The following is a 13352-nucleotide window of genomic DNA, read 5'->3' as shown; positions in this document are numbered from 1 at the left end:
TTCTGCTGTACAAACTCGTACTGCAGGGAACACTGGTTATTTGTTTCAGGTTTTTTTGCTGCCTTTTGTAGTGAGGAGAAAAGCAGGTCTCTCTCCACGGCATGGAGTGGAGGTAGCTGCTTTGCAGCGCTTGCTACCAGGTGAGATCTAATTTCCATTTTGGTTGGGGAACTGAGGCTGCCAAGGGCTGTGGCACTGGGTGTGACAGCCTGTTACCTGCAGTGCCTGGAGCAGAGTGAAGTTCTCTTACCTGGAGTTGTGAGCAGGGTCACTGCTTTGCTGATGTCACCGACAGCCAACACCACACACCACTTATTACAAAGTCAGATTGAATTTATTACCCTTGGGCAATTTAAAAAAAGGCAAAAGACAACATCCAGACATTCTGTTACTTAGATGGGCAGCAAAACTTTGTATAATTCACATATGTTAAGTGATCAAAACATAACCTTCAGATCCTTACACTCCAAAGGAAGGACAGAAACTGGAAACGTGAACTTTCTGCAGCTTGCCCCAGTAATCGACTGGTATTGCAGAGAACAACGTAGTTACAGCAACAAACATCTCTGTCAAGATTTAAATTAGCTGTTTACACAATGGTGCTACTTGATTGTTGTGACAGAAACACGGAAGCGGGCTAAGCTTTCCACAAACCGAATCATTAGTGAAACAATCCCCTCAGCACTGCATTTTTAGGACAATGCTGTTGTAGAAAAGAAAAAAAGGAAAAATGTACAATAGTACATATAGTTTTATAGTAAATGGTATCTGAACAGATTCAGTTTTCCTTTTTTTGGTAAAGCATATACAGCTTTATAAAATATAAACCTTCCAAAGGTCAATTTGAAAAGCTTGGAAGAGGCTTTGCTAATTTTAAAAGTAACAGACAAAATACCTTTTTGCTCCTACAAGATGCGTGTTTTATTTTACCTCAACAGTTTTAGCCTTGGAAGGTGAGCCATGAACTCGACTACCGTGTTCTGTGTAAACCTCCACCAGTCAACTGAAGACTCCCCCTCGGATGGGAATGCTCTCGTTCAGCCCGTGTTCTATTAGCTTGATGTCCTCTAAGTCATCCTTGATGATGCTGATTAGGTGACCCAGCCCTTCTTGCTGCTGCTTCAGGTGCTGCAGATAGTTCAGAAACCAGTGTGAGTACTGTTCAGCTTCAGTGACTTAATACTTCTCAATAGTGAGAAATATTTATAATATTTCTCAAAAATGTCAGGACTGGTGGCACTGGCACATTGCTAAGCCTGGCATTATTTCTTTGAGGAAAGAGTAACAACGTTTTCTGTACTAACAGCCTATCTCCACAGAGTGGTTTTGTACAATAGCTTGGTGCCCTGGTGCTGAGACCAATTAAAAGGGTGACTTCATCAAGCAAGGCAAGAAGGTGACACTCTAGATCCAGCGTCTGGCTTAAATGATCAAGTTCAAAGAGCAGGCCAGGATTCTACCCAGTGACACTTACTTGCTTGATTTCCCTTAAGAGGTCTGCATCTATGTAATAGCGCTCTTCTGCCCGCACTGTTCCAAAGTGGTTCTGCATCCTGATCTGGGACATGAGCTCATTCAGTCTGCCCTGGCAAGAGAGAAGCAGCCTTAAATCAAACACAACTCATTTACAGCTGGCAGAGCTGCAGCATCTACCACCCCTTGAGTCTCTAGGGCTGGAAGCATTGCTGCTCACTCGATTTTTAGATGTTCTGGGTGACATGCAAAAGGGTAAGCGACTCCAATTTGATTCCCAAGAACTCAAAACTGCTGAAATACCTCTTGGCTATTCAGTAAAGAGTATGATGCTGCAACCTACTCACACTGCCAGACTGAAAGCCTTCCACAACCAATATACACACATGATCTGGAAAACGGGCATGATTTTAGTGAGGAACCCCCAGAGTTGAGAGCCAAACTCTGTCAGTCTCTCACCTTGAACTGCGTGGGTGCATTAAGTTCACACTGAATTGTATCCAACTGCACACGAAGCTGCTCCTCATCTGCTTGAATGGCGTAACCGCTTTTCCTTTGGATCTCCTGCTTTATTAGCACCTACAAAAGAAACCTTTGACGTTCATTAGAGAACACTTGGCCCATCCTTCTCTCCACCAGCCCATTTACATCTCTTTGCCCTTCCTTCTGCCTGCTGCTCACTGGATTTGTTGTTTCTTTAGGCTACTGCCCTAAGACCTCAGGACATCCCTGTGGTAAGTGCGAGAGAAGGTTCCCAAGTACTGCAGACCTGAAGCTTTCCCTGACAGCTCTGCCTGGTACTTAACACCTGCTAGCTGACATCAGAATAATTTTCAGCATTGGCCTGCACAAGACAGAACAGGTTCTCACTCCCTGTGAGACTGCTTGTGGCACTAGACTGTGTCAAAGGAGTTACTGAGATTACCCCTGTTACCTGCAATGTTCTGTGCGAAAGCGCCATCAATTTCCTTTTGTACTGTGCAATTTTTGCCATAGTTGTCGTTTGGTTTTTCTGCAGCTCACTGATATCTTCTGATATTATCTGCAGAGGAGATGGGAGTCAACTGGATGTCAGAGAAGGTTTTTGAAAACAGAACACGTTAGGCTTGATTTAAAACTTGGAGTTTTGTGACACTACACTGCCCAGCAACTTGGTGTCCTTGACTCAGATGCTTTTACCTCTACTGCTTTCTTCTACCTCTACTGTTCTGGTTTGTGTTTACTTTCATACGCAACCGGGATTTTCAGAAGGCATTGGAAAATTGGTTGCCCAAATTTAGAAGTCCATGCCAATACAACTTAATGGAGCTGGTGTGAATTAGTCTATAACAAAACAGTAAGCTTGAACCTGAAACAGACAAAAGCTAAACCACACTGCTCAGTTTTTGGGCAAAAGGTCTATTTAAGGAATATATGAAGAACATGGTTCCTGTTGCAGTTTTGAACACACAGGGGGAGGTGCATTTCATGGTGTGTCCTTTGTCAACAACAAGTCATGATCAAGATGGTAAGGTCAACCTTACATCTAATCGAGTTTGATGCTGTTTGGTCATTTGATCCTGGACCTTCAATCTTCTCAGCAGTTCCTTGAAACCCACCATTGGCACGGGAATAAGCCTGTGAGAACACAAATACTTCTTACAACATGTTTTTATACTGGACACACGGTAAGGACTAATAATTATGAAGTCTGTCACTATGAAGTTACAGTTTATGCTGGTCTTTTATAAATTAGTACATAACCATAGCTTTTTTTGCTAAGCTCTAGAGTCCTCTGTTCCTTTTTCATAAAGAAGCCAGCCCTATTTATCTGTAACCACCGGAGGGCATCACCTTCAGCCATAAAGAGAAAAAACCGTAAGGGTTGCAAAAAATAAGTCACAATAACTAATCTATGTAATGGAGGACACACACCTCCAAGGAAACCGAGTAAGACTCTTTATCCTGACAGCTCCTAAGCACCTAATGGGTAAAGGGATTAAGACAGGCACTTCCAGTAATCCTCACTGCTTTCAAGGGGATCAGCACTTGACCAAGTTGTACCTGAGTAACTTTGGTGCAAGTTATCTGAAGGGTACTATGCAATAATTATCTCTTTCTCCCCTTTCCAAGCCTTGTTGCAATACTTCAATACTTGGACAGAGTACCGAACTTACTTATCAGGATCTGGATTATCAACTTTGGCTTGTTCCCATATAATAGGATCAACACCTAAAAAAAAAAAAAAAGGGATTTTTAGCATGGATATCTGAATAGAAAGATGTTACAGCTGCTAACCAGGAAAAAATGCTGTGAAATACACAAACCCTATGAACTATGCTAACCCAAATGCCTGTTACACAAATTAAGGTAAATTAAACTAAGGTAGTTTTTTAAAAGTCCTGATCCTGAGCAGCAGCAGTAAATTCTGACTCAGAGGCTGTCAAGCACTCCTGCAGGTTTGAAAGCAGGGGAAAGGAATAACCCATAGGCACTCCCATTGGGCACTCCCACTATATGCTGCACTTGGATCATCTGTCCTTTCAAGTTGCTTATTGTGTGAAACAAACAAATATTTAAAAGATCAGTAATTTAAGTGATCAAAGTACCAAATCTGTTGGCAAAATAATCCCAGTAGGAGTTAGCTCTGACTTTTCTGCAAGAGTAGGCCTGGTTCCTTTTCCAATCCAGATTTCATAACCTTTCATATCCTAAACATAGACATATATAAAAGCTACAGACACAAAGGTAAGTCATCTAAACAAATTACACGAACAGGCCTTAACTACTCTAAAGCCAAGCTATATGTGCACTGTCTGTGGCCACACAGGCAAGCTAAGAGACCCATCTGAAAACTAGCCAAGTGTGTACAGGACATGATTATTCTGATTTTTAACTTTTTCTTATTGTTTTCACAGGTGTTTTCCAGCAGGCTGACAGCTGTTTTTTCCCAGAGAGCCCAAAAGGCCCAGCCCACGCACCAGCAGGAGGGTTCTGCAGGAGCTGCTTGACTTGTGCTGGGGACAGCTCTGTCCTGGCCATGGACAGGCTGACCCCCAGCTGCTGCAGGGATGATTTGATGTTGGCTTGCTCAAAGTGGGCGTAGAGGGTCGTTGCGGGAACTCTCCTCGAGGTGCCGTTGGGCGAGCGCTCCACAACGTAAATGATCACTTCTGTCCTGAGCGAGGCAAAGTGCGGAACGTCAGCAAAAGGCCGGCAGCACCAGGAGCTAACACAATACAGAACCACCTGAAATCCAAGCTATCACTTCTCACAGCTGACTTTTAACTTCCTTCAGCTAAGTGAGATGCCAAGTACCAGTAGCTGCAGGGTTTAACACAGCAAGGGAGAGAAAGAGAGAAAAGATGTAAAGAATGTAAGCATTACATTCTCCTCTCTCTCCAATTTTAACAACCATATTCTATGGTGCTACTCGTGAAGAATAACCTTAAATCTCTGGAAAGGTACTGGACTTAATGCTGTAAGAATAACTATATGAAGGAATAAGAGATACAAATCAAACTCGGGATGAACAGATGTAAAATCACGGGGAGAGGGAGACAGTAGACTTCGGCACCAACCCTTTCTAACATGCAATAGAAATGAGCAACCCTGTGGGGAGTTCACGTACTGGTCATCTGGCATTGTTCTAACACCTTCAACATTGACAGCAAGGGTCTGGTTTCCTCCCAAAATTTTGTGTAGTGATTCTACGAGCTGCTGCTGCTGGCTTCGAATATCTGCTTCTTTTCTGTTAAACACCAAGACCACGAGGCCATCTTCATCTTTGTTGTTGGGCATTAAACTGTAACCCACAGCCTGCCAAGGAACAAATGAAAAATAGTTAACAAAAGCATATCTTTGTGGCATGAAGGAGAGGGGCTAAATCCCTCCATTTTTTAGAGCAACTGGTTCAAAATTTAACTCACAGTGCATTCAGAGCTGCAGAAACATAGAATCAGTCCCCTTTTAAATCATTCTCTCACACAGCCATCAGTAGAGCAGCTTTTGAAAGAGTCTGGATTTTTACATAAAGCTCCTAAGTATGCTTTTCCTATCAGGGGAGTTGCCAACACAGCAGAGCTGACAGCAATCAGGAACATTTTACAAACTGACCCTTTTTACAAATTGCAAACGGAACCAGGGGATCAGACTTTATTACAAGCACTGGTGACAGGGTGGACAGCAGGGGCTTTGTGAGGCCCTGACACTGCAGGTGGGTGGGTGACCTGCACCTTTCAGCTCAGCTCAAGAGAGAAGTGAGCTGAGGACATGCCCAGGAGGCCGGTTTTGTCAGCAGAGGGTAATCCCCTGCCATGGTGAGCCTTGCAGTACCAGCCATCCTGTCATGGAGCACAACAGTGATAGCTAAGGAAGAATTTTAAGCACATGACAGGAAGAGTTTCTGTTTAAAACATGTAACTCTTCCACAATCTCTTTATGCAACACAATATTTTCAAACTAGAACAGATAGTTTTTATTTCACTGTGCTTTCAAACAGTGGTCTGTAACAGGTACCTTAGCAGCGTGTGTTTCCTGGTCTGGAGCTGCATGCTTCTCATGTGCCCTAGAGCTGGAATTGTGTACAAGTGGATTCCTGTGGAACCCTTCATGTAATGCTTCTTTCTTATCTGATGCCAGATGTTTCCAGTGGCAATAACTGAACTAGCTTATGACACCGTGCTCCTATCCCTGTGCCACCTTCCCCCCATTCTTTGCAGGCATCTTCCACTGGTGGCACAGATGGAACTTGTCAGTATTTCACTTAAGGCACGTGATTTCATGGCATTAGAAACACTCCTGTCATAGGGACAAGAGCAAACCTAGTGTCTGGCACTGTCTAACCTGAAAACTCTTCTTTTTACTAAATGGAACTCTAAAATAACCGGTTTTGCATCACACAACTTACACTGGGCAATTTTTCCCAAGCTCAGAAACCGTGACAACAATTTCAGACAACAACTTACAAGAAAATAAGCTTTCAAGTGCATTACCAACAAAATGGTCAGAGTAACACTGAAAAAGGTGATGCAACAAAACCAAACGTTTGTTAGGCAGGCACAGTCGCTGCACAAGTTTTACAGAAGTCTCGTAATGTGCATAATCAACACGAGACTTAATGAAGTATTAACCTACATTCAGGTCACAAAGCTCGCACTCCGAAGGATCAGCTCAGGGAAGGAGGGTATCACCACGCCTGCCCCAAATCCCCTTACAAGCCTGAGGCTTAGCAAGACAGTCAGCAGGTGCGGGATTTGCGGAGGATGGAGAGCCACAAATTCTCTGTTGACATGAGAAGCAAGATCTGGAACTGCTGACGACTCCATACAGGGAATGGGGTCAGCAAGAACACTGGCAAGGATAAAAGCACAAGAAGGCTGAAGGCTGGTGGGTGTTACACCTGGCACAGGCCAGGTTCATAAAGGGTTATTTTAATCTACACAAAGCAGTGAAGAAAGACTCTGAAGTTCTTGTTCCAAATGTTCACAGTTTCTTTCAGACAAGAAAGTTATTTTTAATTGTTTCTGGCTTATTTGAACACACACAGATACACATTCAAACTAATTTCCATAGATCTGTTCCAAGTACACACACACACACACACACACACACACACACTAACCTGAACACTAGCATATGAAAATGTTACCTTCGTGATCCACACTTGGGCTCATTATCTAGCCCCTCCCTTCACCCAGACCTCCAGCATCTTCAAACCTGTTAATGAGTATGCCTCAGAACTGTGCAGAACACCTGGACAAACACTGTTTCAGAACGCTCTCACCAGTGCTACCATCTGCTTTAACACCCGAGAGCTCAGACTCGGCAGAGTAAGGGCATGAGCGCCCTCTGTGGGCAGCTGAACAATGCCGTACCTTAAACCGGCAGAAGGGGTTTTCCTGCGTGAACTCCACCGGCGCGATGTTGTTGTTGAAGTACCCTTTGCCCGTGCCCCAGAAGGCCTGCAGCTGGTTCCATTTGGCCAGAATGGCGTCCCTCTCATCTCCCAGCAGTGTCGGGGCCGAGAGGGCGCTGGCTGTGTTGATGAGCTGGTTGGACTGAGCGGGTGTCTGGGCAGGCTGGTTGAACAACCCGCTGCCTAACGCTGGGTGGGATGAAGAGAAACAAAGGAACTGCTTGACCAACCATGACCGTGCTATCACCTAGCACCTGCCCATCACTGGCATCACTTCCTATCATATTCTGAGAAGCAATATAAAAACACCCAATGAATAAATGAATTAAAATCAGATCATGTTTCTTAAGTGTCTTTTTGCAGCTGCTCCTCATCTACAACAGAAGTTTCCGAATGCTACATTAGAAGAAATTTTTTATTTTTTTTTTAAGAGACACCTGTATTGGTCCATGTCACCACCTGGCACCCTCAATATCTAAATCTGAGAGGCAGGCTGGCTGTTACAAATTCAGTGGACTCCAAGCCTGAAGCTGCTTATTATCCAACTCCCCTTTAAATTCACCTCAATGCCTTTTTCCTCCCCTTTCTTCTAATGCTGTCACTGCAACATCAATTCTCTAACTACAATTTCTACCAGCATTAGACCAGAGGGGTAAATACTGCTGGAAGCTCAAGGGTGAAGCTCAGGGACTTGCTTGTGCTCCAGTTGAAGAGTTTAAGTGCAGCAGCCTCCTGTTACAATTCACTTCTGTCCCACTACCCGAGGAACTGCAGGTGGCAGTCTTGCGCTTTCACTGCTAAGGGATGGGTAAATGCAAAGGCCATACTCACTGGTCTGCTGCTGCTGCTGCTGCTGCTGCTGGGTTCCAAAGCCTCCGAAGCCCAGCCCAGTTCCCAACCCACTACCCAAGCCCGTTCCAGTTCCTGTGCCAAAACTGGTACCAAATCCAAAGCCTTTGTTCTGGGTAGCACCAAAGAGCCCTGGGGAAACAAGTAAAGGATGATTGAGAAAAAGAGCCCAGCAGCCACGTAACCCAAAGCACTCCTGGATTTGCTCTAAAGGCAGTCGGTCCTTCGGTCCCTTACCGCTGGTGCCGGTGTTGGTGGGAGCAGAGAAGCTGAACGCCGGCGCCGCGGTGGTGGTGGTCGTGCCAAAGCCTCCGAAGGCACCTGCCAAACACAGACTGTGGTCAGGCAGTGGCACACGGCCCCCGGAGCCGGGCACAACGTGACAACCGAGCGGGTGTTATGGGAACAGGTGCTGACAGACGGATGGCACGTGGCACAAGCATGTAGTTCACACCGAGCATGGGGATCGAGGTCATGGTCCAAGGAAATGGGGGAGAAAACACGGACCACAAAGCCAGAACTTGTATGGTGTGTCAAGAAAGCAAACAAAAAGGCAGCGGTCAGCTGACACCTTGTTCCTTTACCAGAGGGATGTGCTTTCCCTAGTAACAGACACAACTAAAAGTACTATTTCTTAGAATTGTTCTCAGGAATACTTCTGGCCAATGTCACTGCTAAGTGTTTAACAAGCAGCCTGATGTTTTGTGAAATTTACAAACACTCCCAACCTTGGGAAACACATCAAAGCCTCAGGCCAGGTGCACACAGATAAAATTCTGCAGGCTCCTTTTTTTTTTAAAGCCTTGTTTCCCAATGATCCTCCCCGTTACATCTCATTTGGAGTTTCAACCACTACTAGTACAGGAAGATGGATGCAAAAGCAATCAGCCTTCCACAGATTTTCAGGAAAAGCAGTCACTGGCCAACAGGAGGGGAGCTAAGTGAACACCTGAGCCCCAGTGGTGCCAACAGCGCTGGCCCAAGGTGCAGCCTGTGGACCTGCCTGAGAAACCAAGGTCTGTGTTTCAGGCTGCTCTTACACGTGTTCAAATGAGAAGAGACACTCTGCTACAAAGGATTTGTCACAAAGATGCCGCCTCTCTTAACTCACATGTCAATAGCAAAAAAAGGCCAACATACGGTTCTTTAGATCTATTACACTCACAGTCCTGTCCACAAACAAAATGAAAAGTATAAATCAAAGCTGATATGCAATTGCATTTTACTTCCATTTAGCAAACATCTTAATGTGAGTGGGCACAAGAAATTGCTCCCCATAAAACCCATGTTTCAGTCCAGCCAGCGAGTGGAACACCCTGGCAGGAGCACCAGCAGATGACACTGTTTTTAGGCACCTTTGTACTCATGGCAAATTTAGTCATCCTTTCTTGAAAAGGCACCTGAGAGTACAAATTAAACATCAAAGCATCAAATTAAATATCAAACGGACTATCTGTGGTCTCTTCTGGAGCAGCTCAATTGAAGCCAAAGAGATCCAGCCCAAGAGTGTTCACAGCAAATAAACCCTAATGAGACCCCTGGAGTGCACAGAACAGATGAGAGGAGGTGACACAGAGAGCGATGACACTGTGGGATGGATGGAATTCCTATACGAGCAGCAGCAACAGGACACCCTGGGCTAATTCCACACCAACAAAACCATTAGAAATCCATCCAGCCCAGTGTTTTTATAGGGAATGGGAAATATTTAAGGTGAAATGACATCAGCTGATCGCTCTGATCTGATGGATCTCCACGGGACCACAAAGGGCTTCCTCAGCCACCCCCCAGTGCACCCATCCCGTGCCTCCCTGGAGCACGGGAGCCTCCGGAGAGCTGGGGCAGGGCAGTTTTGGGATGTAGGGCGGTTTTGGGATGTAGGGCGGTTTTGGGATGTAGGGCAGTTTTGGGATGTAGGGCAGTTTTGGGATGCACGGTGGCATTCGGGAACAGGGCACAGCTGGGCTCCGACTTGGTGCCAGTCGTATACAATTTGTTTCTCCACAGAAACTACTGAGGTGTGGTGCATTCATGACAGCCAGTGCAAGGCCAATGAGGAGACACGGGGGAAGATGAAAACGTGACTGCAGTAGTCCAAGAATCTCATGTCAGGAAATGTGGTGTAGGGACCGGCTCTGGGATTGCTCGGGATCAGCTGGATTCATTCACATTTTAGAGACTTTTGGCTACAGGGATACTTTTCCTCAAAAGCTATTCCTTGAGAATTTAACAGGCAAAACCCCTCCATGCCTATGGCTCTCCAACCCGTTCCATTTCCAGAGCTTTTATGGCCAGTCATCACCGGATATGAGGATTAGTAGTGGACACAGATTCCCAGTGAGGGATGTAATTCTTGGACCCCTGCTGGTAACATTTACCACAGAACATGAATTTATGCATTATCTACCTGCGCTTGCCAGACTGTTACCAAAATTGAATGGTGGAGTTGAGGTAGTGGAAACACCGAAATTCCCAATATTAAAATTCACCGCGGGATTAGCAGTTAATCCGAAACCCCCAAAATTAAACCCACTGGCAGTGGAGTTTGCAGTTTCAAGCCCACCAAATCCTGACGAGCGGGAAGCAGAAAAAGAGCAAGGCAACATTAGTTCTGAGTGAAAGGCAGGTCCCAGGAAAGACAAGCTGAAGCATTTTTCCATCCCCACAGGTAAGACAGGCACAGTTAGAAACAAGAGTAAAAGGTATTAACTGGCATTAAACATTATTTATTGGACACAAGGAGGACAGTTAAAAGCACCACACACTGCTGCTGTAAGGATGTTATTTTTCAATTATACTGCGCATGAAGCAGCAGCATTTCCCCACCTTATTTCAAAGCCGTACATGAAACCATCTCTGTGATTCAATATTCACATTAAGAGTAATTTTTAACAGCCTAAGACTGCTCGATACAGCTGCATCTGTGTTAAGTGTAACAGATAATAGCAAAATTAATTCATAAGCTATCAGGAAGGCGAGAGTAAATAATTTTCATACAAATAATACACTCAGATACATGACAGGAGAATAACCACCAAACTCAGCTCCAGCAGCGGAGGCACCACACAAGCCTCAGCTACTCCAGGGTGGACCTATCCAAGTTCTATTACCAAAATATTCCCACCTCAGCCTTGGTGGATTTACTGATGCGTGCAGCACCCCTGGGATGCAGTCGAAACAGGTTCATGCTGGACAGACAATGGGAAGTCCTGAGGTGTGATCCCAGACTTCCCTTTGGTATTGGTCTGTGAGTGTGATAAACCTTGCCACTTGTGTACAGGCAGCACAAGATGATTTTTTTACTTTTAGATGGGGCCAGAGAAAAGTGTGTGTCAAAGTCCCAGAGCGGAAGAGACAGTAAAATTCAGGTTAACGACAGTAAAGACGAGTCCTGTCCAAAGGACTTGCTAGGAGCCAACAATTAATCATTTTACTAAATGAGGGTAAGGAAAGCTCTTACGCCTCACCATGACTGACAGTGACAAAAGAAGAGGGGAAAAGGACTTCCCTTACAAGTTAACCCGTGTCTTTTACCTTGCTCAAAAGTGAACTTCCAAGGGCATCTCGTCCAAAAGACGACTTTAATGCAAGCAAAATACAGATGCGAGGGACCTGTACCACCTCATCCCGAGCGCCTCAAGAGCATCTCCCGGGCCCGCCGGGGGCCGGGCGGGGCGCGGGACGGCACCTCTGAGGCGGCCGCGGCTCCCATTGGCCGGAGGGCACGCGCTGCCGGCCACCGCCGCTCCCATTGGCCGAAGGGCACGCGCGGGCCGCCGCCGCCGTTCTCATTGGCGGGGGGGCACGCGCGGGTCCCTAAAGGGAGCGCGACCCCCATTGGCGGAGGGGCACGCGCTGCGGTTCTCATTGGCGGGGGGGCACGCGCGGGTCCCTGAGGGGGCCGCAATCCCCATTGCCCGGGGGGCACGCGCGGGCCCGTGAGGGGGCGCGATCCCCATTGGCCGGGGGGCACGCGCTGCCGGCCGCCGCGACTCTCATTGGCCAGGAGAAGGCCGCGGGGGGCGGAATGTGCACGCGCTGCCCGCTGCTCGGTTCCCCCCGGCCCGCCCCCCCGCGCGCTCACCGGTCGGGTTGGCGGCCCCGGCTCCTGCCGTGGCGCTGAAGTTGAAGGCCATGGGGCCGATCGCGGGACGGCGAGCGGAGGCCCCCGCCGGAGGCGCGTACGAGCCCCGGCGGCGAGTCCAGCCGCAAACAAAACCGGCCGCACGCGCCGCTTTTCCGCCGCCGCCAAAGCGCTTCCGGGTGGCGGCGGCGACGCGCGGTGACGTAATCGGCGCGCGCCGGCGGGCTGTACCGCTGCGACGGGGGCGGGGCGGGGAAGGCTTCACGTCCCAAGAGAGGCAGGGCAATAAAGGAGAATAAAGCCAAACTGCTCTTCCCCGAGTGTCGGCGGGGAAAAACGTCCTGCTTGGCGCTAAACAGCGATTTTAAAGGCTCTCGCGAAGGAAAACAGTCTCAGCTCCAGGTCGCTGGGCGCCCACCCCAGCAGGGGGTGTCCTCTTCCAGCGGCCGCTCGGGGGCCATTCCCTGGATTCCCCAGAGCTGGGGTCGCAGTGCTCTCGTCCCTCTGGCGTCCCCGCGGGCGGCCAGCGAGGGACACAACACAGCTTCTTGCCAGCGTCGGCTCCCACAGACAGCCCACATCCACGAGGAAGAGCTTCCTCCCATGAGGGAGCAGCAGCCCGGGGACGTGTCCCTCTCTGGCCGCATTCCTGTGGCACCTGCCCCCTCAGTGTCCCACGGTGCTGGCTGAGGAAAGCAGAGCAAAGCCAGGCCCCACAGCGTTCTCCCACGGCTGTGCCCAGAAAGCTGCTCAGAAAACATCTGAGGGGAACAGGGAGAAAGGGCGACAGTTCTAGCATGGAATCCCAGGAGGGTTTGGTTGGGAAGGCACCTTAAGGCACATCTTGCTCCATCCTAGGACATCCCAGGGACACCTTCCATTGTCCCAGGCTGCTCCAAGCCCCGTCCAGCCGGGCCTTGGACAGTTCCAGGGATCCAGGAGCAGCCACAGCTTCTCTGGGGAATTTTTCAGGGGCCTCCCCACGCTCACAGGGAAGAAACAAAGCAGCAGCCAGAAAAAAGCCCCCAAACCAAGCCCAAGCAGCGCCAA

At 47.8% G+C, this 13352-nt stretch overlaps 1 protein-coding gene across 6 annotated transcripts in view; it reads right to left on the bottom strand.

The window, feature by feature from the left end:
• Positions 1–12861, bottom strand: part of NUP54 (nucleoporin 54) — a 66700-nt gene extending 53839 nt beyond the window's left edge. For 3 of the 6 annotated variants that reach the window (XM_086890782.1, XM_086890784.1, XM_086890783.1), the window contains exons 1-12: positions 12303–12505; positions 8456–8539; positions 8201–8350; positions 7329–7558; positions 5084–5271; positions 4434–4630; positions 3630–3684; positions 2997–3090; positions 2408–2515; positions 1933–2052; positions 1475–1585; positions 931–1128 (exon numbers count right to left, since the gene is read on the bottom strand). In XM_086890782.1, the coding sequence (XP_086746908.1) occupies positions 1000–1128; positions 1475–1585; positions 1933–2052; positions 2408–2515; positions 2997–3090; positions 3630–3684; positions 4434–4630; positions 5084–5271; positions 7329–7558; positions 8201–8350; positions 8456–8539; positions 12303–12354 (1518 nt within the window). In that variant the 5' untranslated portion in view covers positions 12355–12505 and the 3' untranslated portion in view covers positions 931–999. Of the gene's footprint in view, positions 1–315; positions 1129–1474; positions 1586–1932; positions 2053–2407; positions 2516–2996; positions 3091–3629; positions 3685–4433; positions 4631–5083; positions 5272–7328; positions 7559–8200; positions 8351–8455; positions 8540–10625; positions 10952–12302 lie in introns of those variants that run through there. The other 3 variants (XM_086890785.1, XM_086890781.1, XM_086890780.1) reach the window with 3 other exon arrangements.
• Positions 12862–13352: the final 491 nt, after the last annotated feature.

This window comes from Cyanistes caeruleus, chromosome 5 (assembly GCF_971803275.1).
Source record: "Cyanistes caeruleus chromosome 5, bCyaCae1.hap1.1, whole genome shotgun sequence".
Classification (NCBI taxonomy): domain Eukaryota; kingdom Metazoa; phylum Chordata; class Aves; order Passeriformes; family Paridae; genus Cyanistes; species Cyanistes caeruleus.
Note: the sequence above shows the minus strand (reverse complement) of the source record. Positions and strands in the feature narration are given on the sequence as shown.